Here is a 27368-nt window from a genome sequence, read left to right on the forward strand (position 1 = left end):
CTGGCTGCAGTACTCTCTGATGCAGCCAGAGCTTTGGAGCAAGTTTCCTTGCCTCAGGGGAGATGTGAGGGCTGGTGCCAGGTGCCTGAGCTAGTCTATGGCTTACCTGCCTGCCTCAGGAGCTTTATTTTTCCTTTGCATCAGCTTCTGAGGTAGAATGTGGGTGGCAGCCAAGCATGCAGGTGCCTAAGGTGGTGAATTGCTCCAGGTGACAAAATTGTCCATCCTACTGCTTAGCTCTGCTAGGCTGGGAGACGAGGGGTGCTGGGAGATGGTGCTTCCCCATACAAGAGGGATGGCTGAAGCTTTGGGCTCCCCACCCTGCTGTGGGCCACTCACACACCCTTGGGGATGGCAAAAATTTTGCACGTGTGGCAGTCCCTAGATAGCTCAAAAAAGTCTGAAGATGGCTTCCAACCCATCCAGCCCTTTCCCCTTCTCCTCTTCCCTTTTCTTCCTTCCTGTTACCCCCAGGGGAGGTCTCTCGCTTTGGGAAAGGGCCAAGGCTTTGGCCCCAAGTGTGCTGGTGAATGAAAGCCCTGCTGGGGCAGAGCAGGAGGGACAAGCTGTGCCTGCTTCGGTGTAAGGCAGGATGGAGAGGCTGCAGGGCAATGCTATCATCTGTCTTTCAGTGCCCTTCAGGTTTTTAATATCATTTGGGGCTCTCAAAGCTGCTTTAAATGAGGATATCAGAGCACAAGAACTACTTATGAGAGCTCCTCCGCATCTGCACAAGGTCCTCCGCACTGTGTTTCAGGAAAGGTTTCTCCCCCACACCCTTGCCTCCATTTATTAACAGGTTTCAGATTTATGCTGTTTTGATAATGATCTGACCTTGCAGAGCTGCCTGCATCCTCTTTCCTCTGCATCCTCCTTCCTCAAAGCTTTGGTGGGAGAAAGGTTTAACCCCTCACTCTGAGTTGCCTGTTACAGTGGGGAAGGGCACAAGACCAGGTTTCAGCCATCCAAGGTTTATTAGGCTGCTGTCCCTTCAAAAGGGGAAAGGGACAGAAAAGGACCAGGCTCTGCAGCAGGACAGTCAAACCTCTGGTGGATAAAGCAGCTGGGAGAAACTATAAGGTTGGAAGGGAAGGGCAGCACTGGGAGAGTTGTTTGTTGTGCCCTCAGGGAGCAATGATTTGTGCCTGTTAGGAACTGGCCCTCAGCAAGAAAGCCAAGTCCAAGCATGTCACTACAGAATTCTTTCCTAGGAGGTTTCTGCTTGAAATACACACTATGCCAAGAGCACACTGCGGAGTGACAGTCATGGTTCAGGTGCTGCAACACACCTCCTCTCTGCAGAAGCACAGAGGGTGAGGGGCTGAAGTACAGTCCTGTTTCTGCCCTGCCTTCTTTGGGCTGGGGAGGGTAACAATTTGGATACTCAGAGATCACAGTTGTCCCTGGCCCCTGTGTAGGGGCCCTGTGTAGGTCCCTCCAAGGGAATATCCTGTGGAGAAGGGGACTTCACTATCCTGCAATCTTCTTCCAAGGAATGGCTGACAGACCTGGAGCTGTTTAGCCTGGAGAAGAGCAGGGGATCTTACAAATGCTTATCAGTATCTAAAGGGCAGATGTCAAGAGGACGGGGCCAGATTCTTTTCAGCAGTGCCTAAGTGACAGGAAAAGGGTCAATGGGCACAAACTGGAAGGTCTGTCTTTACTTTGAGGGTGATGGAGCACTAGAACAGGCTGTCCAGAGAGGCTGTAGAGTCACTTTCTCTGGAGACGTTCAAAACCCTCTTAGACTCAATGCTGTGCAGCCTGCTTTAGCAAGGGGGTTGGACTAGATAATAGAACCACAGAATGGCTTAGGTTGGAAGGAACCTTAGAGATCATCCGCTCCAACCTCCCCGACTTGAGCAGGGATGCCTCTCAATTAGACTCAGCTGCTCAAGGCCTCAGAGGCCCCTTCCAAACTCCACCATTCTGTGATTCTGTAAAAGAGAAACCAGGAGCCCAGACTCAATAGCACAGAGTCTCAGGTGTCCAGAGAGGTGTCTTCATTACAATCAACCACCAACCAGGGAAGCAGTCTGGAGACCTCAAGTGAACTCTTGGTGGGCTTTATTACATCTGTGAAACAAAGCCAACAGTGAAGTTAGGGGCAGGCCCTCTACTTTGCCCACTGCTTTTTCTTGCAGCCTGGACAGGCCTTCCTCTGAACCTTGCTTCTCCAGTCCCAACAGCTGATTCCTAGCCTCAGGATTCCGAAAGCAGAGTCTTTCCTGCTGTGCAATTACACTCCTGCCTTTGCAGCCCTGGTGACAGGCACAAAGCGAAGGTTCAGGCTTAAATCATGATGATAATGCACAGCAGCAGCACCTCCAAGTGTAACCAAGACAACTGATCATTTTTAAAACTTTGCCCAATAAAAAACAGCATTTGGGAACTCTTAGAAAGCAGCCACCACAAATGAACCCTCTCCATGTACCCAGATAAAAAAAAAAACCCGTGTCTGGGATGCAAAATCGAGACAAAAAGCTGTTCAATGCCAGCTCCACAATTACCTCAGCAATCTTTATCTGGTTGCTGTGTGCATAATGCTGATGTGATGAAAAATTCACACATTATTTTCTTTATATGATCCTGAGTCATTCTGTGCCCAGGAAGTTGCATCCTGACATTTTGCAGGCTTTGAATGATTGATTAACGCATTTAAATAACATACTTGAAACACAAGGGTGGGGGTTGCTGTTAAACGCAATTATTGTTGTTTAAAGGTAATTATTTTTACATTATGACTAATTATAAATGGATATTCTTAATGGAAGAGCAAAATCTGTTTATCGGGGTTTGGATGCTGCAGTCATCAGGAATAAACACAGCAGGTAATGAGTTTGGCAATAAAATGCCAGCCTCGGGCACGGAGCAGATTTAGCGCCGCCCTTTCTCCGTGTATCACACTTCCTCCCTCCCACCAGCTCAGCCCACTCAAAACCTGTATCATTTCTTCCTGGGAAAGGATGTGCCTGCTTCTGCTCCCTTTTCGAAAGCACATGCTTTCATTTCCAAATATGGTCCTCAGTGGGAACTCTCCTAATGGATCTCCAGGCCCCTTTTTGTCACTTTTACTGGGATGGGTGAGAATGGAAGAGCTGAAAGAGCTGGACTGAAAGGTTTGCTTTAGAGTGAAGGGGAAGGAGGCCTGTGGTGAATGACCTGCGAAAAGGTGAGCAGAGAGAAGCAGGATAGTGAGTGGGAACCTTCAGGGAAGCCACAGATGTGGGAGAGCAGTGGGCACCCAGGCCACTGGAACAAGCTCCACGCTGCTCCCCTTTTCCCCTTCTTAAGGTTTTATCCAGAAAGGAAAGGAGTGGAAGAGAAGTATTCTTTCTGTCACTTACATCATCTCCCTGAGTCTCTCATGAACTTCAGCTCCCCAATACTCAGCTTTCAAAGCCAACCTGGTTAGTCAGCAAACAGGAGATTCTTTGTAGGTGACAAAAAGCAGAGGGAATGAGGAGCAAAGGATTTTTTTCTCCAAAGCCTCAGTGTGCAATTTGTTAACTTCCCTGCTTCAAGATTACATGCTTATTTTCAGAATGACCATTTCCAAATCTGACTTGTGCAGCAGAAATGTCTTCAGCAGAGCACTTCTGAGATCTGCCTGCTTTGGATAAGGGATGGATTTTGCACTTGGAGACCAAATCACTTTGTGTTGGTTTTTTTTCCCCGCTAGCCATATCACATTGTTGTCTTCTTTCTGCGGTAAGTCACAAATGCCATCAGGTTTCCTTCAAGACAACTCCAGTCAAAATGTCTTTTTCCCCTGAGAAGTAAGTACCAGTGACCTACTTCCCCTGCATGTGTTCTCTTTCATTCATCTGGAGCCCCAGCACCTCTGATTGCTTTTGCATTACTTCATTCTTTCCTGGGCTCACAACATCATTACATCTGATGTCAAACAGTGAATGTAATTTGCACAGCATTCCCTCTGCCTGGCCTATTAAGTAGCACATGTCTTGCAGCTGGGAACTGGACATCACATCCCTCATGGTTGCAGGAACTTCAAAGTAGCCATTGGAACTCAGCCATGCCTTGATCTGCTCAGGGACTCCAAAAAGCCAGGACCTAAACCCACCAGTGGACACCTAAACGCTTCCAAACCTCAGCAGCAGGGTTGCACAAGCCCACCCAGGTTTTAGCTTAAGCACCAGCTAACGTGCTTGCACCATTGTACATGGATGCCTCAAAAGCATTTATCCAATAGGTGAGAGAAGGTATTTTGGAGCTTCTCAGTGATCTGGGATCCAACCACTCAACTCAGTATCCAATTCCAAATGGTCAGTTTTGTTAAAGTATAAATCTACACCTAATTAGACCCCTCCCTTTTAGCATCCCTCCTGGACTCCTAAATTCTCCAAGACGATAGCATGCCTGTGGAATGCTGATTGCTGCCATCACTGAGCTCCTCTCGAGGCCAATACTTCCATCACAGATCAACAAACACCTCTTGAGGCCAAGAGCTCCATCACAGAAGTTTTGGCCCAGGGCTTTCTTTAGTCATATTTTGCTTCCATTTTAAGATGGTTTCCATCACACGGGATCTGTCCACACCCAAGGCAACCAGAAATTATCTTTACAGGCTGCACAAGATGTCCCTCTTCACTGTCACTGCACTCTTTGGGTCACCACAGCTGCTCAGTTCATCCAGCCTCACCTACCTGTATGTGTCCACACTGCCTACAGCTCAGGGGGCTTTGTTTACTTGTCCCATTAGTTCACTTTGGACCCAATACAGACATTCTGGCCGGTCACCTCAAGCATCACCTTTCATCTAAGCTGTGCAGGGGTGTTCTTAGACATACTAACAAGTACGTTCCCATCTTAAAGGCTACCCAACCTTTACTCATTAAAGTCTTTTACCTTGTAATTAATCCCTGGTAGCTATCTAAGTCACTGCTGTAGTTGTGGTTCTGTGGACGCTCAGCAAATACACTCTTCCCCCTCGGAGTCTCACTTGGTACGGAGGTTTTGTGTATGGCAGCGGTAAAGAAGTACGTTTATGAGACACGTAGAACAGCGCTGCAATGGAAGCCGTTCCCTGGAGTTTCAACCACCACTGGAACACGGCGCCCCGATGCGCATAACTCTCTTCTACCGAAGGACAGGCGAAGCCGCGGGGTACCGGCTGCTGCCAGGCCTGCCTGAAGGCGCAGTAGGCGGCGGCGGGCAGAGGTCCCCTGCGCCGTGACGGGGCCGCCGGCAGCCCCACAGCCACAGCGGCAGAGCGCCCACAGGAGGCGCCGGCGGGCACCGCGCGGCCGCCACTGCCCCGCGGGCGGCCGAGCACCCTGTAGCAGCGGTACCCGCCCGGCCGCCGGTCGCCCTTCGCCGCCGGAGCGGGGGAAGGGCAGCCGCTCCCCCTGCCGCCCCGCCGCCAACGGCGAACGCGCGTCCGTGCGGCCCACGCGCGAGCAGCATGTTTCCCTCGCGCAAGGGCGGGGGAGGGGCAGGAAGGGCGTGGCCCGGCGGAGGGGAGCGGAAGTGCGTCGCCGGGCGGCCCCGGCCAATCAGCGGCGCGCTGCTGGCGGGCGTCGCGAGGCAGCTTTACCGCGGCCGCCGCTGGCTGCGCCCCCGCGAGCGCCGCCCGCCTGCCGGACGGCAGCTCCGGTACCCACCTTGTGGGAGCGGCCCTGCCGCAGGGTAGGGGTGGTTGGGGTGAAAGCGAGAGGAAAGGGGCAGGAAAAAAAACCAGAAAACCAACAAGCGGGAGCGGCCCACGTGATGGGCTGCTGTAGCCAATGAAGACTGCAGGAGGTTGCGCGTGGCAGGCGAAGGCCGCGGGAGCCGCGAGTGGGGCGCGTGGGCCGGGACGTTGCTCGGCGCCCCACGCCGCGTGGAGCCGGCGGCGGGAGGCAGGTAGGAGCCGAGCGGCCGTCCCCGGGCGCTGCCCGCCGTCCCTCTCTCCTTTCACCCCCCACTTCCCCCCCGCCCCGATTTTGAAGTTTTATTCGAGGAGGTGGCGTGAGGTGTGCGCGTCACGTGAGCGCAGCGGCCCAATCACACGTGCGCGCTCCCTCCCCTTCGGCCGGCAGGGCCGCGTTTGAAGCGAGGAGGCTGTGGGGCCGCTCTGGCGGAGAGCGGCGGGTGGGTTGTCCTCTCTGTGCGCTCGCCTCCGCGCCGCTTCGCCTAGGGTCGTGGACCGATGGGCGGGGTTGGAGGCTGGGAGGGGCCGGGCAGTGGCTGGTGGTCACCTGACGGGAGAAAGGGGGGGGGGTTAAGGAGCCGAGCGGCTCCGCATCCGGGCTCTCCGGCCGGGAAGGGTCGGGTGAGGCCCGGCCCCGACCAGCTGCTGCCTCCCAGAGCCATCGAGCTCCCGGGGATCGTCCCCCAGTGGGGGCGTGGTCGGCGCCACCCGTGAGAGAGGGTTGGGCTGCCTGCACCTCGCCCCGCCCCGCCCTAGCAGGAGAGCCTTTCCCGGAGACCTGCCCCGGTGTAGGGGGACGTGCCCGCTCCTCTGCCCGCTCGGCGCCACAGCAGGGTGGCTTAGGGGGCGGAGTGGGTTGGCGAGTGTTGGCGGCTGCTGGCGGCTGCTTAGCCCGGCGCGCCGGAGGCGGAGCGTAGCGACTCGGCGGAGCGGGTCGAGGGCGGCCGCAGGCCCGCGGCGGCGCGCGTGCGCTTCGGCACGTCGCGTGCGGCGGCCGTTGGTGGCGGGCGGGGGCAGTGCCACCTTGTAAGCCCCGCGCCCGGCGCCGTGTCCTGCCCGCGCCCCGTGGTGCTCGGCTGCCCGGCGCGGCGCGCCTGCCGTCGTTCTGGTATCTTCCAGCTTCCCCCGACTGACACCGAGCCGAGGACGCGCCAGCGTGGCGGCTTCGTGTGTCGGGATTGCGGGCTCCGCCGGCCGGGCAGCCGAGTAAACAAAGAAAGAGCGGCGCTGTCCTGGGAGAGCGATACGGTGCTAGTGTTGGGTGCCGTGGTTGTTGGTGGCCTTAGTGCCACGCCATTTGATAAGCGATTCGAAAGGGAGTTAATAGCAAGGTGAGCTCAATGCAGTTGGTAGGCATGAGGCCTAGCAGTTGTTTCGTCAGCTTGGTTAAACGAGTGTGTTCCAGTAGTGTCTTTCGAGTTTCTTGCTTGTCTTCTTAAGAAGTCAAAGCTCACACAGTTACGCTGCTTTACTTCTAACACGTAGTGCTCAAACTCATAGGTTGCAACGACACTGATGGAGCAGGCTAAAGCCCTGGAGATTTAAAGTTGCTGCAGACTTTGGAGATAGAAGTCTATGTAAAGCAAAGGGCAGGCTGATGAATTGGTCTTGCCGCTTTAAGGTGTTTTGCCCGATGCAGCAGCTGGCTTTGTGGCTGCAGCACCCTTTCAGTGCCCTCAGGCTCAGTTCCTTTGGAGTGTATTGAGAACCAGAATGGGTAATGGATTCTGTCTGAAAAATGTTGCTGTGGGTGAGCACATTTGTGTGCACGTGTGTGTTTGTGTGTGGGGAAAAAAGCTTAGTCCTTAGGTCTGGCAGGGATGGGCAACGTTCATTCATACACATATTCTGCCTGGCAGCAGCTATTAACTCGCTGGCTGTTAGCTCAGTGTTGGTACAGATGCTGTTGTGCCTGTGTTAGTCCTACTTGTGAATAAATTTTTTTGGTCATCTACCAGAAAAAAAAAAATAAAATAATTGAAAAAAAAATGTTTGAGCTTATGCCACTTGTTCATTTACGCTCAAATTGACTAGATCACTGTTAAAGCATGTGGCTATGTTTTCTGGCTTTTCAAAAACTGTTATTCCCCAAGGAATCAGGAGTCCAAAGACATTAGCAACACAAATAGATCTCTGCCTAGAGGAGTGAGGAGGAGTGACTCTTTTTCTAAGAAGGGTCTCTTGTTTGTTTGCTATTTCATAGCCAGCAGAGAATCTACTAAAATTTAGCTGTGGCATGCACATAGCTAACAATGCCATTAGCTGTGACACTAGCAGGGCTAACTTGATGCCTGGTTCTTCCACTAATGAAGGACATGGTGTGTGTCAGGTTGTCTTTTGGTGTGTTGTTTGGATTCTTTTTTGTTTTATTAATGCTGGGTGACTTTAGAACAAAGAGTCAAATGATGGTGGTGGAGTTCTCTGTCCGCAGAAAGATGGAATGTGCTTTCAACATTGGGTTCTGGTTGGTTTTAGTACTTATCATAAATCCTTGGTGCATCTTTTTCTGAAATGGATAAAGAAGAAAACAGTGAGAAATATGGCTGCAAATAATGATAAAGGTTTGTCATGATAAGAAAGCAACCAGAAGAAAGTTGTGGGGTTTGGGTCTTTTTTGGTTTTGGTGTTGCCTTTTTTCCCCCAGTCAAGCCCAAACCAGAGAGAGGCTGTAAAGGATGCTAACATCATAAGAGACAGAAAACAAATGTGGGAGCCAGATAAAACACATCCAAAATATAAATGTTTGCATTCATTGCAATAGTCATTATATTCAGGAAGGGCCAATGTTGAGAATGACAAAATTGTGACCTAATTACTACTAACTGAATACTTGTGGTGATGAAGTTGTGCTGTCTTGCTAACACTGGCAGTGCAGCGCTTTCTGCTAATACAGTGTAGTCTGCCTGACCACAGAGTCAGTCAATAAGTCAATAATGAGGGTGGATATAAACCTGGAAGCTATCACCAAGTCTGGTACTTTAATTGGTGTTACTCTCCTTTATACTGTAACTTAAAAGGGGAATGACAGTTCCTTGGCAGATTGAACTTGACAAGCCATTGGTCACTCTGTGGCAATGAGTATTGCTGTATGACAAGAGCTGAATGAGTAGGATATACCTGAGCTCAGGTAAGGGTTTTTTCACTTGTCTGACTTGTTTTGGCAAATGGATTTTTTTTGCTCTCATTTTAGTCTTGTGATTTAGACAAAGTCCCCAGCTGAAGATCCATGTATGTGACAAATGTTCCTCGTGATGGCCATAAAGGGACTGAAACCAATCAAAATGGTGTTAGTTCTGCTGATTATGGCTTGTTTCTGTCACAAAAAGCTGCTTTATTCTTTTATTTAGTGATTTTTCAGTAGTTGAAATAAGAGTACATTGAAACAGCACAGCTGCCATTTACTGTGCAAGTTGTGGATGTATCAATGACTTTCTGATAAAATAGGGGAGGTGATGTAAAGCACATTGTTTTGAGTGCTGAAATAATAATAATGTATACAGATTCAAAAGAACACTCGTTTGTATTGAAGCCGTGGCTTTTCTTCCTGGCCTCTCACCGTGGTTCATGCTTTGGATAAATGGGTTGTGCTTTCCTGTTTTGCAGTCTTCAGTGTTTGGCAAGATTCCTGTACTTCCCAAAAGTGTGGGTGACTCTTGGGAGATGGAGAATATCATGCACTGTCCACGGCAGGATTAATGCTGTTAAAGCAGCAGCGCCTTGGGGGAGTGAAAGTTCGGGCTCTCCTGACAGTCAGTACTGGAGAGGAGAGGCAGGTATTTCCCTCCTCCTCCCTCCCAAGTGTTTGCTCTGTTCCTCCAATAGAAACTGCTGCTTTTGTGGGGCTGTAGGTGAGAGCTGGTGAAACACTTCCTGAACTGCCACCTATTGATCTTTCAGTATTTGGGGCTCTGAGAGCTCAGGGAATTTGGTTTCAAGATGAAATAGTTAAGTTAATTTGGGTTTAGTGTAAAGTAATACTCTGGGCTGAAATCTGGTGGTGCAAAAGCTGTGTCACACTTGCTGTGGGGATGCATGCTCTCTGCATTGCTGGAGCCTGCATTTTGGCATGATTGCATCAGCAAGAAAACCTGTATCTGGAAAAGCAGATTTCTTGCACTTTTCCCCTGCAACAGTCTATTTCTTGCCCTTTTTTCCCCCCTTTTCTTTGACTCTCACACATTTAGCTAGATTCTGCCATGACTTAAACCTTTAATCTTGAAACTGGATTTTACTTCCTCACTATAGCTAAAGGAAGACCTTATCTATAAATAAAATGACATGCACTTCTTTAAATTAGATTTGAGGTGAGATTCTGTTGCCTAAGGACAGACGTCTGAAGCTGTCATAGGTGCTGCAAGTTGTTGAAGACATCTGTGTAGAGCAAATACTCAAATCTTGGAGGCAAGTACTCTTCTGGAGAAGCAATTGGAAGCTGGTGGGGCCAGTTATGGTATAGAAAATGGGACCCAAGTCCTTTCTACAGGCAGTGTAATCCAACCCGGAGTTTCAGAATCAGCATACAATCTTTGGGGTGCTGCTGTGTTAATCATTCTCCGAAGTGGCAAAACACTGTCTGAGGAGAGTATGGTTTTGTATTTTAACCCTTCTAGTGTGCACCTTGCACAACAGTTCAGACTGTAGCATCACTGGATTTGCAGCTCTTTGGATTTTTTGTTTTTCTTCTTTTTTCTTGAATGGCCCAAGCTTGGGACTTGGCGTGGCTGTCCAGGCTGCCTGGTCATAGTAATAAGCTTGTAGACCAGGCTCCACTACCTGCCTGCTGCTGTCAATGTACTGCGTTGGAGCAATTGGTTTTGATAGCTGTTGTTTTCAGCCAGTGAATCTAACTTCAGTTAGTAAATTTGAGAGCTGAAAGCCTCTTTTATGCTCCAGTAATGCTTCAGCAGTAGTGCCTTTCAGAGTACACTGTATGACAGAAGTGTCCTGTCCTGTAGTCAAACTGTAAAGGCAAATGTAGTCCGCACAGCTCCTGTGTTTTCCACAGGTTGGCAACTGTAGCTTTGCTTAACTGTTTGTAACATGCATTGCCCTCCCACATAGGGATCTTTAGCAAAGCCTGGGCCATGTGACCCTCCAGCTCCTAAGTGAGTTTTTACAGAATCTTGTTTTTAGTGACAAAGTAGGAATGAAGAACACTATTTTATTTGCTACAGCTCCAACTAGCAATCTCTGAACTGCCCTGTGCTGAAGTTACAGGCTCTGTATTACCCGCGTGGTCTGTACCCTTGAATTGGTGCTTTATGCTTGTGGGTATCACTGAAAGAAGGAATGTAGGTACTAGAATGCAGTTTGTAAAGACCTTCAAGGTGACACAAAGTGGGAGTTAGGTCTGAAAGCAGCGCTTTGGGGAAGAGGGCACTTCTTGGTCATGTCTTCAGCATTTCAGATACAACTGTCACATAACTGTGAGTATAAGGTAGCTCCATCTGATCATGGCAGTGTTCAGCTGGTGCAAACCAGTTCATTTTTGTGCTGCCAACTGGTGTTTAGCATAAACAAGGCCTTAAACTGGCATTTGTGCTGATCTAAATGGGATGTTCTTCTTTACTACAGCACTCCTGTTTTGTGCCAGCTATAAGCTGCTCAGAAATGGATTACTGAAACTGGTGCAAATTTGTGGTATGTGACTACTACAGGTGAAGCTGTTCTATTGATAAACAAGAGGTTCTGTTTGTGCTGCAGACCAAGATTTCTACTGGCATTAGGTAAAACAGTAGCAAAATCCCTGGCAGTGTCAACAGCCTCTGGTGTTGCTGCTTTTATCACCACTGGAACATCTGGCTTGCAGGCCCTGAACTGTCTGTTGTTCAGATCTGTGTGTCTGCTCTTACTCATAGAGATGGTTCTCTCTCGTGCTGAAGGAAAAAAGCTGCATTTTGGTGTTGTCACTGGAATCCCATCACTTAGTGCAAAACAGTGTGGGTGCATCCTGTGACCCTGAAACTTGATGGCTGCTATACCTAATATGTGATTGCTGATGACTACTCTTGATGAGTCTTGGACAGCTTGGCTTAAGTTTTTTAATTAGTGTAATTATTTCTGATTGAATTTGTTATGGGGAAAAGGACTGTGCTGGATGCAACAGCTTGAGGCTGCTGCAGCTCTCTGTGTCTCCAGGTATAAGCAGAAGCAAGGGCAAAAATGTGTTTCCAGTAGGCACAAGTACATAGAGCACAGAGAGGCATGGCATGCATGAGTGTACGTCTGGCCATGAAGGTCAGGCAGACACAGAGGAATACAGACAGCAGTGACTGCCTAATCCTGCTCCCTTCGCCATCTGAGCAGGATAGTAGTCTGCTAGAGTGTGTGTACGTATAAAAATGTTTGTGTGCATATGTGTATATATAGGTATGTATGTACAAGGTAGAATCCCTCAAGTAGCTGGCTTAGCACTTGGTCTGCCTAGCAGTTGGTGCTGGATTCCAGTCTCCCCACTTATTGGCTTCTGGACAGTGAAGCCCCAGAGGCCACAGGCCTGCTTCAGGTGATGGTACATGCTGACTGTCTCTTGGCTGACTGGAACTGCGCCTGATGTCCAGCACCCCTTTGTGCCACATGACCTGGCCCTTCAGTGAGACACAGATGTGCATATACACACAGAGCACCCCCTGGTGCTGCCCCAGTCCCCCAGTAGCCAGGACCTTTGTTAAACTGCACACACATGCACCACACCTCTCCCAGGGTTTATAGCTAAACTAGAATGTTTTCTTGATTCCTTTCTTCCCCTTACCTCACATTTGTTACATGAAAGCATTTGGCTGTTAATTCTTGGCTTTTGTCTTGTGCAAAGGTATCTTAGAAACTTGTGAGAGACAACTGTCATGCAAAGCTGTTGTAGAATGGCTGAACATGACCCTTAGTTAAAAGGATACTGTCTCCCTGTGATTTTTTCCTGTCTCCTTCCTTTCTCATTCCTCTGAGTATTTTTTCCTTTCCAAAGCTGATATTGCCAGGATTTGGGGTGTTTCCATTCCACCACACCAACTCTATCTAGTGTATGGGTGTTGTGGTTTAACCCCAGCTGGCATTAGTTGCTTGCTTACATCTCCTTGGTGGGATGGGGGAGATAATTGGAAGGATGAAAGTGGGTTGACATAAAGACACCTTAATAGGTAAAACAAAAGCTGTGTGTGCAAGCAAAGCAAAACAAGGAATTAATTTGTCACTTCCTCTTGGCAGGCGGGTAGGTGTTTAGCCATCTTCAGGGAAGCAGGGCTTCATTACATGTGATGGTGACTTGGGAAGACAAATGTCATAACTTTGAACATCCCCCTAGTCCTTGTTCTTCCCACAGCTCTGTATGCTGAGTGTGAGGTCATATGGTGTGGTGTATATCCTGTGGGTTAGTCCAGCTGTGTCCTCTCCCAGCTTCTTGTGCACACTAAGACCACTCGCTGGTGGGATGAGGAGCAGAAAAGGTCTTGACTCTGTGTAAGCACCTCTCAGCAGTCATGAAAACATCTCTGTGTTATCCACACTGTTTTCAGCACAAATCTGAAACACAGCCCCATAGCAGCTCTGCCCCAGCCAAGACCAGCACCGTGGTGCTGAGTGCCTCCCTTTTGCTGCTGTCAATATGCCTTCACAAAATGCTGGTAGTGTCAAAACCACAATCTTGGATTCTTTTCTCTTTGCAGAATCCTGTATTTAAGCAGTTTCTCTGTAGAGACAGCATGCCCAGTCCTTATTTTACTTAGCCTCAGCTCATTTTTCTAGTCAAAAGGGAAAAAATACTTCATGGTCTTCTACAGAGCCTACCTATGTTACTGGTTTGAGGCACATTTTTCAAGTGCCTTAAAAATGTATTTCCTTCAGTTAGGTGCTTCTGAGATACTCTCCCACAGCATAAACTTAGGTTCCCAAGAAACTTTGAAAGGGTGCTGGTCTTTGTTGTGTTGCTGCTCTTTTGCCCATTTTCTGCATCCTCACAGTAAAGGCACAACTGTGTTAGTTGAACTGGGGAGCAGCCCTAGTGAAGTTACACTGTAGTAGGCAGCAGGCGGTACAAAATTCTGGTCTACTGGTCGCTCTGGATTGTGATGCAACCCTTCTAACCATGATGCTGTGACTTTGTGGCACCGCAATGTAAATATCCATCCTTATGCAGTGGATGTGGTGTCATGAATAGCCATAATGGAAAAAGGCAGTGTGGGGCTCCACAGAGGTGTTTACCTGTAGCTGTTCTGCATTTTGGTGTGAATTCCCTTACTGTTCTGAGTTGGTTTAGTGGGCTTGTTCTCAGAAGTACCTGGTTGACAAGATGAAGGACTGCTAGTCTAAGCGTGGTGCTGGGTGAGGTGTCGAGGGAAGGAAGACTGTTAGGTTATGCCTAGACTGTGCAAAGCCAGTTTTTTTCATTAATTAGTTTGCCTGACATGGCACAGGACACCAGGCCTTGGGTACTCAGTTAACATAGGGCACGGGTTGATAACTTAGTGTTAGCTGCCTGAAAGCTCTGACACTGCAGGGTCAGATTCTGGCGTGAGCTTTGGCAGTTCAGTGAAGCCTTCCGCAGAGGGCTGGAGACTAATGCTGGTCCGGGCTGTAGTGTTACCTCCTCAATAAACGGTTTCCCCGGGGAGGCAGGAGGTGTGGGTGCTCACATCCGTGTCTCGGCTCAGCTCTCCCCAGGGACTGGAACGTGCGGCACCCATTGTGTTTACAGAGGAGAACCGCGAGGGAGGCGGCAGCCTCCACCCAGGGGATAGCGGGGCCGTGCGGCTGCGGCCTGCCGGCCGGGGAGATGGCCTTAACGCCCCCGGAGCGCAGGCCGCGGAGGCTGGCGAGCAGCAGGCACCTGCCGAGGCCGGCCCGGGGCGCGGCGCTTGTTGCCTTTGCCCAGCCCGGGCGGCCACCGGGAGCGCGTCCCGCCGGCGCCGCCCCCCGGCCGTCGTGTGCCAGCGCGGGAGGTGTCCCCACCGACTCCGGCGGGCGCCAGGCCAGACCCGTGACCTGGGGCGGAGCCGGGTTTCTCCGTCGCAGGGTGGGGGCGAGCGGTGCGGTCAGCCGCGTCGCCCGCTCTCGTCGGACGGCGGCAGAGGGGCCGCGGCTCTGCCTCTCGGAGCTCCGCGGGGCTTCGAAGGCAGCAGCCGGGGCGCGCGGCGGTGCACCCCATTCGAGAAGCTTCCCTGCGCGCGGCGCTGTGCTGCGCGGGACCGGGCTGGGCGCCGGGCCCCGCGCTCGGTGCGGGCACGTGACGAGCAGGCGGGAGGGAGGGGGGAGCGCTGGCCGGCTGCGCGTCTGCGCCCGTTGCGGCGCGGTGACGTCAGCGCGGTGCGCACGCACGTTGTCCCCAGCTGGCGGACACACGGTCCGCGTGAGGAGAAAGGAAGTGGGAGGCCCCTTGCCTCGCCGCGCCGCACGGTAACTACGGGGAAGCGGGGTTGCGCTGGGGCGGGGAGGGTGTGCTGGCTCCTGGCGCCAGTCGCGCCGCGCTCCAGATCCGCGCGCCTCCCCCGCGCCTCCTGCCTGCCTCCCTAACTGCGAAAATTAACACCAGGCGCAGCCACGAGGCACCGGGCGCGGGCCCGGGTCCGCCGTCCGCTCTCCGGCGGCTACGCGAGGCGCCGCTTCGGGGTTGCACCGGGAGAGCCGGGCAGGGCTGCGCCGGCTCCCGGCGAAGAGCGGTACGGCTTTTCCACGTGCGCCCGTGCCGCTGCATTCCGCTGTCGTCAGGTGCCGCAGGCAGTGGTTCTGGCCTCCGCCGTTCCCAGAAAGTCCGTGCGGTTCCTGGCTGCGGCTGCCTGCCCCCATGCCCAGGCTTCCGGCTGGGGGCCGTCCGGCGGCAGGGAAGCGGGGGCGGGCATTGAAAAGCGACAAGCGCGCCGCTCGGGCCGTGACCGTGCCGCCACCTGCCCCGGGCGGAGCGCTACCCTTTAGCCGCATCGGGCGCAGCTCTCCGGGCTGCGCCCGCCCCTCCGGGTGCCCGGGCGGGCGGCACTGCTGCCATGGTGTTGAACGGCAGCGCCGCGCGTTCAGAGCTGTCTGCCATTGGACCCGGCGCCGGGCTCCCGTCGGCAACGCGGCGGCGGCGCTTGGCGGGGTGTGCCGCGGGTCTCGCGCTCCGCAGCTCCCCTCCGCTGCGTGCCGGTTCTCACGCGGGCAGCAGTATGTCGTCATCGGCTCGCTGTGCCTAACGGTCCTGCCGTTCGGGACCAGAAACCCGGGCAAAGCGCCTTCCCTCTCAGCCCTGTGCTCCAAATCGCGGTCACGTTTGCAGGTTGGGGCGGTTGGGCTTGGGTTTGTTTTGAAACGGACTTCTTCCCATCTGATGGTTTTGGCAGACCTCAGTGCAATTTTGAGTGCTTTTGGCCACTGCTGCCTCGTTAGATGTTGGTTTTCAAAGAAAAGGTCAGCATATACGTAGAGATTAAGTCCCAATACCCGAAGCTGCTAGAATTTAAGCTTTCACAAATACGTTTTGAAGTGCTGGATTAGAAACCCCATACTATGCTAAAGTAATAGCCTAGTGTGTATGACCGAGGGTAGTAAAATGTGTGAAATTGTTCTTTTAGTAGGCCATATTAGTGCTGAAATGATGTAGCTTTGGGCTACTCTAATTACACATTGAAACCACACACATCTTAGGCTGACTGGATGCTGTGAGTGGTCCTTACAGTGGAAATAGCTGCAACAGTGCAATGTGAGAACTTCACATGTTGGAAAACAGAAGCTGTGACTCAGTAGCTCTTTGTATGCATAATTGTTGTTTTTTTTTTTCTGAATGCATGGTTATTGAGCTTTTAGGAGTTTTATTTCTACCATGTCTGGAGTTCTACCTTAAGTACATCTTAAAGTTACAGGCTTTCTGCATATCTTAAACCAGATCTGGTTTGTGATTTTGAATCACTTTGATAGTACATTTCCTTAGTAAGTTGATACAATTTTGGTGTCTGTTGCACAGCATTGCTGTGAACTCGCTGTATGATTGTACCTTCAGTGTACATAGAAACATATAACCTGTGTATATAGAAAGGGTAGGTTGGTGGGAAAATCGACAACTTAGGATACAGTTTCTTTCTCCTCATTCCATGTATCTGAATTTTAAAAGAGAATTATGTGGGTTTGGTTGGTTAAGGTTGAGGGTTAGCTTTTTGTGTTGCTGAGACTTAAGGTTATTCTCTGTTGAACAAGTACGGCAGTGTTCCGGAAAATACAAAGCTGGTTTTGAACAGCTGCCTTATTTTGTGTTCTGCACTCTATTAACTAGTCCTGGGTGGGTAGGGGTGTGTTTGTAGACCTGTTTCCTCCTCAGAGTAAAACTGAAAACCAGGTCTTCTAACTCAACAGTTTAAAACCTGTGAAGAACAGTTTTGTTCTTTTCTTCTAATTTAGCTTTTGGGCAGAGTTTTAAAAGGCAAGGTTTAAAGGATGGAAGAAGGTCTCATCTGTTTCCTGGGTGTCAAGAACATTTATCATAGAGTACAAATTGCCTGCCTCCTGAGCTTTGAGGTTATTTCCCACATGCATATGGCAGCTGGTTTGCACAGGGGAGTGTTTCCTCCTAGAGTAACCCAGTCCTAACAAAATATATATATGGAACAGGCTGCCCAGGGAGCTTGGGGAGTCTTCCTCTCTGGAGGTATTCAAAACTCGCCTGGGTACATTCCTGTGTAATCTGGTATAGGTGATCCTGCTCTGGATTGGACTAGATGATCTTTTGAGGTCCCTTCCAGACCCTGAAATTCTGTGAATACCTCGTTATCTTAAAACTCAGGAATTGGGGCTAATTCTCTGGGAGGGAGTATGTTCATTTTCAAGCAGCAACCTGCTTGTGATGGTGATTTGGTCTTGTCCTTAGTTCCTACCATCTATGCATTTGATGCAAGATTCAAGAGTATTTTGTCAGTGTGGTATTCCATATGTAACAGGGATCAATGGTATCAGCATCTAACTGTGGGAATGAATTTGTGTGAGTTACCAGAAACACTTAAGTTTACATTTTCACCGGGAAATGTACAGACCGTTTGAAATACGGAGTTTATGGTCTTTTGTAAGAGTGTTGACATAATGCTTAACCTGTGAGGCAAACACACAAGGTGAAATAGGCAGATGAAGGTAACTTTAGTTCCCTAGACAGGGATTAGGCTGATTGTAACAGTACAAATGTTTTCTTACTTGATGTAAACTATTTCCATCTTTTAGAAGATAGAGGTAGCTAAGGTTACCTGGTGCTTCATGTTGATCCTTTTAAGTTTAGCTGCACAGCCTTTTGGGGGTTAGTTTGTATGTGTCTCCCTAAAGTTTATCTATTTGAACTGGTTTTTCCCTTTCTGTTGTTTGTCTCTGCCTTTGGTAGATGTTTAAAAGCTCTTGGGCTTGAAAGGAAGTACAAAGAAATCCCAATTGCACAGACAGTCTGTTTCAATCAAGAAATGTGGGGACAATGTCTCATCCTCCCCTGCCCCCCTCCTTTCTCTTTTCTTTTCCATTTTTCAGTTTGGAGAAGTTTTGGACCTCTGGGAACTTTTTTGTTCTGGCGACAGCAAGTGACTTCTGCTGGTGTCAGACAGGCACCGTTAGCTCTCCTGTGTGTTTTGCCAAATGCTGTTTGTTAAGCAAATTATCTGAAGAGTTGAGGCAAGATCAGAACAAAGAGCACTTTGAAATATCAAGCAAAGGAAGGAGTTCTGTGGTGGCAAAGCATTATATGAAAATGCAGTTTGAAGGTGTCATAGCCCTTGTGTCTGTGAGGCCTAAATTATATACACACGGGCAACCTTGATTTGATCTGTCCTAATTGTGCTTGATTTCATAGTGCTGATTGTCTTTTAAGTTTCTAGCATGAAGAAGTGTTACAAAAAGGATCTCTCATGAGGCTTAATTACTTTCTTAGACTGTATTTGAATAATTTTAATGTGGTTTTCCTTTTTTTCCAGAATGGTGAACACACATAGGAGATTATCAGAACTGTATAGCACTTGCATTTGATTTGAGAGCTTGTCAGAGCGCTCGTCATGGAGAATCAGCAGATTGTCTTGAGTAGCCGGGATGGTGGGACTGTGTCTGGTGCAGCACCTGCTTTTTTTGTCATCTTGAAACAGCAACAGGGGAACGGTAAAGCTGACCAAGGCATCGTAGTAGCAAACCATGATGCTTGTGCTCTAGCCAGCAGTGTATCAACTCCAGTTGAAACCAAAGCCAAGGCCTGCCTGCCAGCTGAGTGTGTCTCCGGGGGCATTACTGTCACCCTAGATAACAACAGCATGTGGAACGAGTTCTACCATCGCAACACAGAGATGGTCCTGACAAAGCAGGGGAGACGCATGTTCCCTTACTGCCGATACTGGATTACAGGTCTGGATGCACGTCAGAGGTACATTCTGGTCATGGACATATCGCCTGTGGACAATCATCGATACAAATGGAACGGCCGTTGGTGGGAGCCCAGCGGGAAGGCAGAACCCCATGTTCTTGGGCGAGTGTTTATTCATCCAGAATCCCCTTCCACTGGTCAGTACTGGATGCACCAGCCAGTATCCTTCTACAAACTCAAGCTTACCAATAATACCCTGGACCAGGAGGGTCATATCATCTTACATTCTATGCACCGTTACCTGCCACGGCTTCACTTGGTGCCTGCAGACAAAGCCACAGAAGTCATTCAGCTCAATGGCCCTGATGTCCACACGTTTACTTTTCCACAGACAGAGTTCTTCGCAGTTACAGCCTACCAGAACATCCAGATTACCCAGCTGAAAATAGATTACAATCCTTTTGCTAAAGGATTCAGAGATGATGGGTTGAATAGTCGGCCTCAGCGTGATGTGAAACAAAACCGTAACTCGGGATTGGAAGGAGGTGACATTTTTAGCCCTGGTAGCATCTGTGGTCACGCTGCTGAGATTGATACGTTAGACTTACATCAGAAAAGTTCAGATTCTTCATTCAGTGGTCATAACCTATCAGATGCTGATCTGGACAAAGAGTCTTTTAATGCAGAAAGGGACTTCCTGGGTTTCCTGGACGCTGACCTATCTTCAAGTGGTATGCCAAAGCTAAAACAAGAAGTCTCTGAAAGGTGGGTTATCTTAATATTTCTGGCTGCTGGTTGAGAGGAGTGTTCAGTGAAACATCAAACACAGTTAAAAGTTCTGCCTTCAAATGGCAGAACATGTAGTGTTACTAAAAGCTTTTCTTTGCTTTGACAGCAATCTATTAGTCTGGACTTCCTGATGTGTCTGAGGGGGGTGTAAGAGTTCAGTATTCCTGTGTTGCTTTAACTCTTTTTGTAAAGAAGTGTTGAGGGATTTGTCTTAACCCTGTAAGCATTTTAGAAGACTGATTTTCTTCAGAGTTTCAGAGCAAGTTGCAGTCATTGAAGTCTTTAAAGTTGCTTATCATAGCGACGTGTTGTCTTATCTTTAGTTGGTGCGTTAGGATGTGTGGTGTGTATGGGTATTTAGATTGGGGTTGCGTAGGGGTTGCTGCAGGGCAGTTGTAACTGGCAGCATGCCAATGTTTTGTTAAGAACTGCTCCAGTAGGTGTTTTTTTTTTAATTCCACAAAGTAGAAGGAAGCATCCTGCCTCTTGGTGGTCCATTGCTTCATGCTTGCTGTGAGGTAAAAGACCCTGCACCTAGAAAAGTACTTCAGAATAACTGTTATGCTGTTCAGACCATAATTTACTCTCTGGTAGTTTTATGTCTATGTGCTAATCCAGTATTGACTTTTTGAACCATTCTGTTTGTCACACATACAGAAATCAAGGTTATATTGGGAGCCTACTCATAGTGTTGAACCTGCAAACCAGCAAGTGCTTGTAGAGCAAGTCTGGTGAATCTTTTTACTCCACTTGCATCTAAGTTTCCAAAATCTAGGCAAAAGAATACAGCCAGTCTTAGTGAATAGCTAATCTGTGTCAAGAGATGACAGAAATACTTCAAACCTGAATAAATTATTAAAAGTCAAACAGAAAAACCTAACTCCAACCAAACCAAAGCTTTCTCTCATGTTTCTTCATGTCTGTCTGTGAATACCAGATTAATCTGGCACAGTTTGAGTGACAAAACTAGCCTGAGGTAGATCAGTACAGCAAGAAATTATTTAGCTGCAGGATATCAGGATGATGTTAATGGTGTAATTAGAGGCCAGTTCTGGGGGAAAAATAAGTTGTATGACAATTACACAGTTTGTTTCAAAGGCTGTATTACTACTACAATATATTTTAGAGAAGACAGATTTGCCTTTTTTTTTTAACTTTGAGAAAGCCTCTATTTGCCTTTTGAATAACTGAAAACCTTTCAAATTACAAAAGTCTGTATTCTTTGAGGCTTCATTGAGGTTTAACTGTAATCATTCTTAAGAGTGCTAGAACTGTTTTGGGATCTAGAATGGCCTAGCCTTTAGAATAGAACAGAATTAACCAGCTTGGAAGAGACCTTTGGGATCATTGAGTCCCACCTATCACCCAACACCATCTAATCAACTAAACCATGGCACCAAGCATTCCATCCAGTCTCTTGCTAAACACCTCCAGTGATGGTGACTCCACCACCTCCCTGGCCAGCCCATTCCAATGGCCAATAGCTCTTTCTGTGAAGAACTTCTTCCTAACATCCAGCCTAAATCTCCCCTGGCACAGCTTGAGACTGTGTCCTCTTGTTCTGGTGCTGGTTGCCTGGGAGAAGGGACCAAGCCCCACCTGGCTACAACCTCCCTTCAGGTAGTTGTAGACAGTAATAAGGTCTCCCCTGAGCCTCCTCTTCTCCAGGCTAAGCAACCCCAGAAAGCACCACTTTTCTTTGGCAGTACTTTACAGTGTCAGTGTATTAGGAAGAACATCATCATCTACACTTTTTATATTGTCCAAAAATGTAAAAGTCTAGAGAAAACTTGAAGTCTGAAAGTGCACTGATTACAGAGAGGGTAGCTTTCTTCAGTTCTTAAGAATATAGTGTGGAGAAGTGTGTAGGTAACATTGGATACGGGAATTGAAACAGAAAGGTTTATTTTTGTCTTGAAAGAGAGAGGTTTTCCCCTCTTGGGGTCAGCTGCACTAGGAAAAGCTGAAATTTGGGTAATTTTTATTACATGAAGTTCATTGAAGCAGGTTACTCGGAGAACTATTTGAACAGCTTGGTGGTTTGGCTTTCTTGCTTCCCAAGGAATAAATCCCATTGTTTTAAGGATCATCTTGAAGGTCTCTTCCCCTATTCTTCCCCTATTCTTCCCCTATTCTTCCCCTATTCTTCCCCTATTCTTCCCCTATTCTTCCCCTATTCTTCCCCTATTCTTCCCCTATTCTTCCCCTATTCTTCCCCTATTCTTCCCCTATTCTTCCCCTATTCTTCCCCTATTCTTCCCCTATTCTTCCCCTATTCTCCCCTATTCTTCCCCTATTCTTCCCCTATTCTTCCCCTATTCTTCCCCTATTCTTCCCCTATTCTTCCCCTATTCTTCCCCTATTCTTCCCCTATTCTTCCCCTATTCTTCCCCTATTCTTCCCCTATTCTTCCCCTATTCTTCCCCTATTCTTCCCCTATTCTTCCCCTATTCTTCCCCTATTCTTCCCCTATTCTTCCCCTATTCTTCCCCTATTCTTCCCCTATTCTTCCCCTATTCTTCCCCTATTCTTCCCCTATTCTTCCCCTATTCTTCCCCTATTCTTCCCCTATTCTTCCCCTATTCTTCCCCTATTCTTCCCCTATTCTTCCCCTAACAAAGGGTGCATATTGGCATACTTAATTTTTTTGGTCCAGAGCATGTTACATGGTTTCACCTCCAAGACACTTTTAACTCTGAAATGTGCTAAAAGCTTGTAAGCACAAATTATTCAGTGAATAAGTGTTAACACAGTTCTAGAACTACCTTCAAGCATTGCCCAGGTTTTTGTTTTATGTTTTTTGTAGTATGTGGTGGAAAGTCAGACCCTGTACCTGGAAGAGAAAAATTGAGCTCATCAAAGAAATGTCAGAACTGTCTTTATGTGCTGCAGTTCTCAGAACTTTAGTTTTCCTTTTCCCTTCAGATCTGTTCACGGTGTTTTTATGCTGTGCAGCCGATACCTATTCATAAACATGTCAGCCTTGCAAGGACAATAAGCAGGTGGCACTTTCCTTTATGACACTGGGCTCATAAATACTTGCATATTCATGAAGGTTGGGCAATTTGAATTTATTTATTTTTGTCATGAGCAAGCTACTGCTAGTAATTGATGAGCTCTCTCTTGCTTTTGCACATGGTAGTGTTTTCTGCAGAGTTTAGCTTTGAGTGGGAGTCCAAAGCTGGAACTTGATACCTCTCAAATAATATTCACTAAAGGAAGTGGAGTTCCTAGTGCTGTCATGTATGTTATTTCACAGAATCAATAAGGTTGGAAAAGACCTCAGAGATCAAGTCCAACATTTCACCCAACACCTCATGACTAGCTAAACCATGGCACCAAGTGCCATGTCCAGTCCCCTCTTGCATTCCTCCAGGGATGGTGACTCTACCACCTCCCTGGGCGCTGCATGTGGTTGTTGTGGCCAAAGTGCAGCCCCCAGCAGCTGGACTTGCTGAATGCCATCATGTTGGACTCCTATGAATTTCCCACTATTTCCCACCAATGCTTAACTTTTCTGACACTTTTGAAGTGGGAATTAGGTAAAAGTTTACATAGACCTGAGGATAATATTATTCTTGAGTTATTAGCACGATGTGGAAATAAAGTACTATTCTATTTATACAGTGTGGTATGGTTTTCATTGTGGGGCCTGGTAGTATGTTTCCTCAGATGTACTGTAAATGAAATAAATACTCAATTTAAGATGTGGATGCTTACACAGAATCATAGAATTGTTTTGGTTGTTAACTCAGCACTGCCAGACCACATCTAAACCATGTCCTTCAGCACCACATCTGTCTGTCTTTTAAGTCCTACTGTAGATGGTGACTCCACTTCCCTGGGCAGCCTGGTCCAGTGCTTGACAACCCTTGGAAGAAATCTTTTTTAATTTCCAACCTAAAGTTTCCCTAGCATTATTTGAGGCCATTTCCTCTTGTCCTGTTGGAGAAGAGTCAGCTTCCCCACCTCACTGCAACCTCTTTTCAGGTAGTCTCAGAGTGACAAGGTCTCTCATCCTCCTTTGCTGAAGGCTAAACTGCTCCAGTTCCCTCCACCACTCCACTCTCCTCCATGTACATTGTGCTCTAGACCCTTCACCAGTTTTTGGTGCTTGTGCTCCAGTAGTACCTTAGCGTCCTTCCCATAGTGAGCAGCTCAAATCTGACCACAGTATTAGAGGCTTCACCTCACCAGTGCCAAATACATGTGGACTATCACTTCTCTAGTTCTGCTGGGCACACTAGTCCTGATATTGGCCAGGATGCTGTTTGCCTTCTTGGCCACCTGGGCACACTCCTTGTTCATACTCATTGGGCTGTTGACCAGCAACTACAGAGTCTTTTCCACCAGGCAGCTTTCCAGCTACTGTTCCCCAAGCTTCTAGTGTTGCATGGGGTTGTTGTGATCTAAGTGCTGCACTCAGCACTTGGTCTTGTTGGACCTCATCCCATTGGCCTTGACCCATTAATCCAACCTGTCCAGATCCCTCTGTACAGTCTTCCCTACCCTCCCAGCAGATTGCCAGAGCCACCCAACCGCAAATTCACTGAGGGTGCACTTGATCCCCTTGTCCATATCATTGATAAAGACATGAAAAAAAACAGGCCCCAGTCCTATGCCCTGGGAAACATCACTTGTGATATGTCACCAACAAGCTCCAACTCCATTCACCACAACTCTTTGGACATGGCTATCCAGACAGTTTTTTTATCCAGGAATATTTATAGGAATAGTTATGCCTGGAACCAGTCAGATATTGGGGCTGTGAAGGGAGCCACAAGCAGATTTCGGTGGGTTTTAAGCCTTACAGGCTAATGTACTCTTTCTCCATTCTGAATTCCCCTGCTTCAAAGTTACAAATACTGTGGGATTTCTTTAAAGATCCAGCTGTCTTCCTTTTCTATTGTAGTTGTCTTGTGTTTACTCCAACTGTTTGTTTTTCTTCCCTCCTTGTGTTCCTTTTGGAAGAGGAAGGCAAGTCATCGTGAGGTTTGAAAACCTCAGTCACAGATTGCTAGATTAATTCTGAACAAAACTGCTTAGCTCTTTTTCCCCATGGTATTTTGTAAAATGATTTGGGGGAAAAAATAAATCCCTGTATCTCAGTGTTTTCAGTAAATGAGCAGCTAAATGGTTTTTAATGTGGCAGAACGCAAGCAAGTGGTTTCTCTGCTTTTACTGTTTTGCTGTGAGGGTACCAAGTACAGTATCTGGGGTATAGAAAAAGGTTGGTTAAATATGAATAAATATGTGGCAAAGAAGGAGCTAGGCAAGACATTATTTCACCATTTCAACCTGATCTCACATTAAGCCAAGACTTCTGAGAGGACAAACTTGAATCTTTCCTTAGGAAGAGAACTTTTCTGTGGCTGTTATCTTCCACATAGCTCCACAAACCGAGGGCCCAGTGAAATTACTTTGGTGATAAAAAGCAACTCTGGAATTGTTTTAAAAGTTGCTAATTGCAGGTAAATTTAAAAATTCAGAAAAATCATGCTCAGCATTTTTGTCCAAATGCTTGGGTGATGCCTCATTTTTGTCACCATCTTGGCTTATGGCTGAAATTATGCAGACCAAACCAACGTTTGTGTCTGAAAATTTCATTTTTACAGTGGAGCTTCTTTTTTTTTTTTTTTTTTTTGGATACTGTCCAGATCCTTAACAGAAAGGTCATCATTGGCCCAAGTATACATCTTGCAACAGGTAAAGAAAAATGGCCAGAGAAGTCCAGGCTTTAACTGGGCTTCCAACTGGAAAGAGTCAAATTCCAATGAGAAACTTCTAGCCAGCAAATTTATTAGTGGTGTTTTTTCCCCTGTCTCTCTGCACATTGGCCACAGCAGCCCAGTGGCTGGAGAGCAGCCAGGCAGAGAGGTACTAGTCAAAGGTAGGCTGAACATGAGCCAGCAGTGTGCCCAGGCAGCCAGAAGGGCCAGGGGCATCCTGGCCTGCATCAGGAACAGTGCGGCCAGCAGGAGCAGGGAGGTCATTCTCCCACTGTGTGCTGCACTGGTTAGGGCACACCTTGAGTCCTGTGTCCAGTTCTGAGCCCCTCAGTTTAGGAAGGATGTTGACTTGTTGGAGCGTGTCCAGAGAAGGGCAACACAGTTGCTGAGGGGTTTGGAACACAAGCGCCAGGGGAGGTTCAGGCTAGATGTTAGGAAAAAGTTCTATACAGAAAGAGTGATTGCACATTGGAATGGGCTGCCTGGGGAGGTGGTGGAGTCGCCATCACTGGAGGTTTTCAGGAGGAGACTTGATGGGGTGCTTGGTGCCAGGGGTTAGTTGTTTGGGTGGTGTTGGATTGGTTGATGGGTTGGACGCGGTGATCTTGAAGGTCTCTTCCAACCTGGTTTATTCTATGTATTCTATGTATTCTAAGCCCTATGAGGAGAGACTGAGGGAGCTGGGGTTGTTTAGCCTGGAGAAAAGGAGACTCAGGGAAGACCTTATTGCTCTCTACAACTACCTGAAGGGAGGTTGTAGACAGGCGGGGGCTGGTCCCTTCTCCCAGTCAAGCAGCACCAGAACAAGAGGACACAGTCTCAAGCTGCACCAGGGGAGGTTCAGGCTGGATGTTAGGAAGAAGTTCTACACAGAGAGAGTGATTGGCCATTGGAATGTGCTGCCCGTGGAGGTGGTGGAGTCACCATCATTGGAGGTGTTCAGAGAGAGCCTAGGGGGCTTGGTTGCATGGTTTAGTTGATTAGGTGGTGTTGGATGGTAGGTTGGACACGATGATCTTGAAGGTCTCTTCCAACCTGGCCTATTCTATTCTATTCATTTTATTTTAAGATGAAGGAGCAGATGACTTAGATCTTCTTAACAGCATTCAATTGTGGATCTGCTGTACTGAATCTGCCCTAAGCTGTGATGTCACAGGGTTTTGAGTTGCCAATAACCTGGATTTTGCCTTAGGATTTCTTTCACAATAAACTCACTGAAGAATAAAGGCTTTTTAATCTTACAAAGGCTTTTTAATATTCAATTTAAGACTCTTAATTAAATGAAAACTAGAAACTCTTTAATAGGACACTCATTGGCCAGAGAAGACAGTGGATACAACAGGACTGATATGCCCATCTGCTGCCTGGCCATTTCCTCACAAGGCAGGTTTTTGTTTCAAGCTTAATGGTAGTTACTTAGTGTCCTTCTGAATTGGAGCAAGTTTTCTACATAGGTTCTGTCTGGCTGTTTATATATTGTGTTTGTGCACTTTTTACTATAAAGTAATATTCCCTTTACAATGTATTGTTACTACAATGATGTTGACTTGTATTTGAATTTATGTTAGCATTAACTGTCTAAAACATTGTTAACATTTTTATAACATGTGTAATAATAATTTATCATCATTACAATCTTAGTATCATATATATATATATAAAGGGAGTATTGGACTGCTATCCTGTATGTTTAGTAAGTAAGTTCAGAGGCTCATTAGGCATATGAGTTTCTGGTTTCTTAGCTGCTTCCTCTTACAACGGGGAGCCAGGTTCTGATGTGCTTTAGTAAACTGCCAACTGCAGCTTTATGGTTTGTGTGCCTGTTCCTTCAAGAAGGCCATCATGGGAGTGGAGCTGGCTGCACCATTAGCCTTCTTAGTTTAATGCTCAGACTTAATGTAAGACTTTATGGAGCATAATT

General features: G+C 47.9%; 1 protein-coding gene across 1 annotated transcript in view; it reads left to right on the plus strand.

Annotated features, from left to right (window-relative positions):
* The first annotated feature begins 14955 nt into the window (after positions 1 to 14955).
* Positions 14956 to 27368, plus strand: part of MGA (MAX dimerization protein MGA) — a 58831-nt gene continuing 46418 nt past the window's right edge. Inside the window, exons 1-2 of the mRNA XM_054161508.1 lie at positions 14956 to 15037; positions 18553 to 19694. Coding sequence (XP_054017483.1) covers positions 18631 to 19694 — 1064 coding nt within the window. The 5' untranslated portion in view covers positions 14956 to 15037; positions 18553 to 18630. The remainder of the gene's footprint in view (positions 15038 to 18552; positions 19695 to 27368) is intronic.

This window comes from Dryobates pubescens, chromosome 5, assembly GCF_014839835.1.
Source record: "Dryobates pubescens isolate bDryPub1 chromosome 5, bDryPub1.pri, whole genome shotgun sequence".
In the NCBI taxonomy this organism is placed as follows: Eukaryota; Metazoa; Chordata; class Aves; order Piciformes; family Picidae; genus Dryobates; species Dryobates pubescens.